The 5,573-nt window shown below is 33.2% G+C and overlaps 1 protein-coding gene across 1 annotated transcript; it reads left to right on the top strand.

Annotated features, from left to right (window-relative positions):
• Nucleotides 1-3,987: 3,987 nt before the first annotated feature.
• Nucleotides 3,988-4,905, top strand: LOC137620539 (protein starmaker-like). Its single transcript, XM_068350756.1, has 2 exons — nucleotides 3,988-4,042; nucleotides 4,271-4,905. The coding sequence occupies exons 1-2, from the start codon at nucleotides 3,988-3,990 to the stop codon at nucleotides 4,903-4,905; spliced, it is 690 nt and encodes a 229-aa protein (XP_068206857.1).
• Nucleotides 4,906-5,573: the final 668 nt, after the last annotated feature.

Below are 5,573 nucleotides of genomic sequence, written 5' to 3'. Positions count from 1 at the left end.
TAAAAGTCTGTGGAAATTTTTCTTTGAGTTATTCATAATATTTTGTTGATTTTATGTTTAATTGCAAATGGCTGCCCAAGTCTTTGTGATATGTAGATGTAAGTAATATGTACATTTTATTGTATACTTGTATGTTTATTGTATACTGATGTGTCTTATTATTAGATTGAAAATGTTCCCTGAGCACAACGAAAAGTCTAGAAAATAAAAATGATTATATATCATATATATATATGTATATATATATATATATATATATATATATATATATATATATATATATACATTATAGATATATATACACACACACACACATATATATATATATATATATATAACATATATATATATATATATATATATATATATATATATATATATATATATATATATATATATATATATATATATATATATCGCTCATTTGCGAGAACAGTGTCATAACTCAAAAATGGACATTTTTCAGGAGAGGCAAAAACAGTTTTCATTGTCGCTGTAGTTTGTAACTATCACTTGAATGATGACCTTTCTCAAACTAAAACATAGACAACACATTTAGCTAGCTTATAATAAGTGTTGCAATGAATATGAAAAGAACTGCATGATTATTGAGGGCCTTTTTTTCATGCAATCATAGTTATGACCACCTTGTTGCAAAACTGTCACAACTTTTGAGTTTCAAGTCAAAATATGACACTATTACTACGAAAATTGCTCATTTTGTGCACATGAAATTACTTTGTTCCGTTTTATGACGGATATTAAAAGGTATTGTCTGGCTCAAATTGTCTGTATATCATAAAGATAATATTGCTAAAGTGAAGCTCCAAATACTGAGTTGCACAGAAAGTTTCGTTTTTTATGTCACTTGACTTTTTCTTGCTAAAAATATCATGCATTGTTATATTAGATTATGAAAATAAAAGATAAACAGGGGATTTTATACAGTTTATTCTCCCCAAAGATTCTAATAACTGAAGGACAAAAAATGAAGAAATAAATTTCAGCCAATTTTTGCACCATATAAATAAAAATTTAAGTAGTAAGTTCAACTTAGGAGATACATAGATTGTTTCCTTACAATTTCCTTACAATATACTTTCCTAAAATGATTGAACATCTACAGAGCAGTAATAATAATCAAAGGCTCTCATAAAACAACTTGTATTGGTTTGGAATAAGGTTTTTTTTGCACAATCCAATGAGATCATCCTTCTTGTTCTTAGGAAGCCCAGGCTTGACACTAAATGCAGGTAGCAGACTAACTGTCCTTGGGTAGTTCTTAGCTTTGAGAACCGTGGTTTCTTGAAAATCATCTGCGTACGAATTCTTATAGAAGACAGATCTTGGTGAAGATTTGGTTACTCTCAGAAATTTTGCATCAGAAAGTTTCAACTCTTTCAGGTTCATGGGACCAATCTCATTGACCAATGATTTTATGTTCTTGAAATCTTCATAGCAGAGTTCCTGGACAACGAAAGGATCACCCTTTTTTTTAGCTGCACGAACAGCTGTTACAAAAGTTTCAGGGACATACATCGGTCCACTTTTAAGAAGCCTTTTAACTTGCCTCTCGATCAGCGAATGCGCCGAATCTCCCTCATTTTGAGTATGCCCTTTGATCAGGTACTTGTGAGTAATGGAATGTCTATCCAAGTTTGTTACAGCATACAGATATAGAGCAAGCATTAACTTGTTTTTCTGCTGTCCTGAACAGTTATCAGAATAAAAAATATATTCAGTGCAACCAGAATCACAAGTATCCTTCAAGTACTTCAGAACACAAGTACCAAGCTCATTTACTCCTCTATGGCCATTTGATTCATTCCAAATATAGCAATTGCATGCATTAGATATCAGGTTGTATATGGTAAAATTAAGTACATTTAATTTGGATTTATAGTAAAATGCTGAAACCTCTCCTTTAGGTAGTTGGATAACAGCCTGTAAATCATATACTGCAACAGCACAGTCTTTCTTCTCCTTATCTTGTGCTTTTTCTGTTCTTGATAATTCCATTTCTCGATGGTGCAAATCATAACTTTCCTTTATATCATATTTCTCAGTTCCAGTGGCGTTTTCAAAAGCGGTGCAAACATCGCATTGATCCTTTTTGGGAGTGTAGAAGGAAATATTATACTCCTCTGTGAATATTCTGTAGAAGAGTGTATAATTTCCAAACTGCTTCTGTTCTTCTTTGCATTTTGCTACATAATCCTTGTGTATGTCAGCAATTGACTTGCTGCCGTCAATGAACGTCTTAGAAGTATTGGCTCGAGTGCCGTGGCTTTCAATTTTTGGTATGGAGTCTACATGCTGCTTTATTCCATCTCGAATTTCTTGACTAACAGTAGCATGATTGTCAAGTTTTCCTCTGAGGTCAGGTTCCAATAGTGTTCCAGCAATTTTTTTCTGTTTTTCTAGAACTGTGCGTATGGGTCTGTCATTTATATCCAAGGTGTTCTTAAAAAACAGCTTGCATACTCAAACTTTCTCACCATTCACATGGAAATTAAATGCGCTGTTCAAGGCTCTTGGCTGACGACTTCTACCTATGCGAACGTATCTATAGGTCGGTTCAATGGCTGTTATTGAATTGGCTATAAATTGGCGCTGTAGGGATAATTCACCCAAGTCCCAATAAGAATTAAAGATCTCCATTCTAGCTTCTTCATCGATTTTCGATGAACAATTAAGCCTACATTTTTCACCACAAGGTGGTTTCATTCTTCTTTCTGCCCTCATTGTTTTTTCTTTGGTATGCATGGTGTAGTCTTTTCCCGCATTTCGCAGCAGTTTTTGTTTGTTTCTCTTCCATGTTTCAGGACGCCTCTTTCGTTTGATGCCTTTCTTCGCCGGACTTACCAAAATAGACACGCTTTCCTGGCTTGCTTTTGATTTATCTGGACAAAGTGACTGATTTCTTGGTAGTGATTCATCTTCAGTCTCATCTGTTTCATCCTCTTTATCAGGCACGTAATCTTTATCAGCAACTGAATCATCTGTATCGACGTCACTACATAAAGTATCACTTGACTCTGAAGATGAACTGGATGTTGAGGACGAATTACTTGAGGATGAGTTTAATACTTGATGATCGGCTTTTGACGAAGTTCATGGTTTTGGCTGAAGCTCTTGCCGAGTGCCAGTACTGGAATCTTCATAGTAATTTGTTTCCAGAGCTTAATATGGTGATGCACTGGGAATGGTTGCTGCAACAACAAAAAAAGTATATCAATATTATTTCCTAGGCTAGCTGAAATTCTTTTTAAATGCTCAATTTTTTAAAAGATGCATATAAATTCATTATAAATCGTAGAAGAGAAAAAATAATATCCTTTAGGTACTAATTATTTTGTTAAAAATCTTTAAAAAAAAAAATGCGTAGGTAAAATACTAACATGTTTTGGAGTTATTGTCATCAACTTGGGAAGGTTTTAACCCATTCATGTTCTCTTTGGACTGCAACGCCAAGTTCACGAGCTTCTTACCTCTGCTGCTCATATTATAAATTTTGCTTAAATTGATGACTCTCTTTTTCTGTGGGAAGAGCGACCTAATTCTAAATAAAATTTGTAAAAATGGTTAAGAATCATATTGTTTGCTTCAATAGAGTCATATATTGAGATCAGCTATTTTCCTTGAAAGCTATGTAGGTTTTAGTGGGTTGTAATAGTGACATAACTTGAGTAAATACTTAGATGTTAGTAGTAGTTTGCTTGAAGACTGTCATATCTTGGAATAGTTTCATATAGCCTCATTAGAGGTTTGCATGAATACTGTCTCAACTCAAATTAATACATTCTACATGAAAAAATAAACATAGTAAGGGAATACTCACGCTAGTTACAATGATGACATAGTACAAAATATGCCAGTGTTCACGTAGCAGCATACATCCTTACTCCAAAAAAGCTCTTGAGTAACTGAGATGTGTCGAAATTGATACCCAATGTTATGACGATCGAGGTAGTGCAAGAGTGACACATGATGCTCTCTAGCAGCCATATTTGCAGACTCAATTATGAGGTTATTGTCACTTGTAGAGCTTGACACGGGCTTTTTGATGGTGGCAATAACTCAAAATAGCAAAATTTTGAGTTATGTCACTCTTCTCGCAAATGAGCGATATATATATATATATATATATATATATATATATATATATATATATATATATATATATATATATATATATATATATATATATATATATATATATATATATTCTTTGAGGACTGTGACTCAGATACGTCTTCGTCCGATGAAGATGATGAAAAATCAAAACCGGCTGAAAATTCTGGAAAACAAAAGAATGAATTCAATTTATTAGGAAAGGAGGAGAAACCAAAAAGATTCTTTGAGGACTGTGACTCAGATACGTCTTCGTCCGATGAAGATGATGAAAAATCAAAACCGGCTGGATATTCTGGAAAACAAAAGAATGAATACAATTTATTAGGAAAAGGGGAGAAATCAAAAAGATTCTTTGAGGACTTGAGAGATTCAGATACTTCGTCCGATGAAGATGAGGGAGAAGAGGAAGAACAAACCATTGAGCGATTGAGTGATAAGGACGAAAACGAAAAATCAAATGAGTCCCTTGAAGAATTGCCTGATCTTGACAAATTGTTTTCGGACTGCAAACGCAAGCGACCGCGTCATGCACAAGCAAGCAATCAATACAATTTATTAGGAAAAGAGAAGAAACCAAGTAGATTCTTTCAGAACTGGGACTCAGATACGTCTTCGTCCGATGAAGAGGATGAAAAATCAAAACCGGCTGGATATTCTGGAAAACAAAAGAATGAATACAATTTATTAGGAAAAGAGAAGAAACCAAGTAAATTCTTTCAGAACTGGGACTCCGATACTTCGTCCGATGAAGATGATGACGAAGAATAAAAAACAACTGGAAAATCTGAAAAACACAAGAAGAATAAATACAATTTATTAGGAGAAGAAAAACCATTCAGGAAATTCTTAAAGGGCAATTCAGATACTTCGTCCGATGAAGATGAAGACCAAAAACAACTGGAAAATCTAAAAAAAATAATAAAAAGAATAAATACAATTTATTAGAAGAGAATAAATCAAAGATATTCTTTGAGGACTTGAGGGATTCAGATAATTCGTGCGATGAAGATGATGACAAAAAAACAAAAACAACTGGAAAACCTAAAAAACAAACGAAGTATAAAAAGAATAAAAAGAATAAAAAAATAGGAGATAAAAGGAACCAAAGAACCCAAGGAAAATCAAGATTAAATCATTAAATTCAAAACTGAAAAATCTCCCAGAAATAAAAAATAAAAATCCAAAAAAATATGAAAACTGAAAAACCCCGAAAAATTAAAAAACTAGGAATCCCCCCCCCCCAAAAAAAAAAAATAAAACTATGGAAAAAAAAAAAGCTAAAGGATGGATTCAGTTGGAGGGATCAAGTTGGTGGACTTTGGAAGAAGGACAGAAAATATATTTTAGGAGAAATTATCCTTTGATACAGATGGTAAAAGCGCTGCATCATCAAGTAAGGGATGGATTCAGTTGGAAGGATCAAGTTGATGGACTAA

Source organism: Palaemon carinicauda, chromosome 2 (assembly GCF_036898095.1).
Source record: "Palaemon carinicauda isolate YSFRI2023 chromosome 2, ASM3689809v2, whole genome shotgun sequence".
In the NCBI taxonomy this organism is placed as follows: domain Eukaryota; kingdom Metazoa; phylum Arthropoda; class Malacostraca; order Decapoda; family Palaemonidae; genus Palaemon; species Palaemon carinicauda.
Note: the sequence above shows the minus strand (reverse complement) of the source record. Positions and strands in the feature narration are given on the sequence as shown.

Bases quoted from the DNA above. Each gene is read 5' to 3' on its own strand.
- LOC137620539 (XM_068350756.1), top strand. From the start codon at position 3,988: ATGATGCTCTCTAGCAGCCATATTTGCAGACTCAATTATGAGGTTATT. The intron at 4,043-4,270 runs GTAGAGCTTGAC...CGTCCGATGAAG, and splicing joins TTATGAGGTTATTGTCACTT to ATGATGAAAAATCAAAACCG.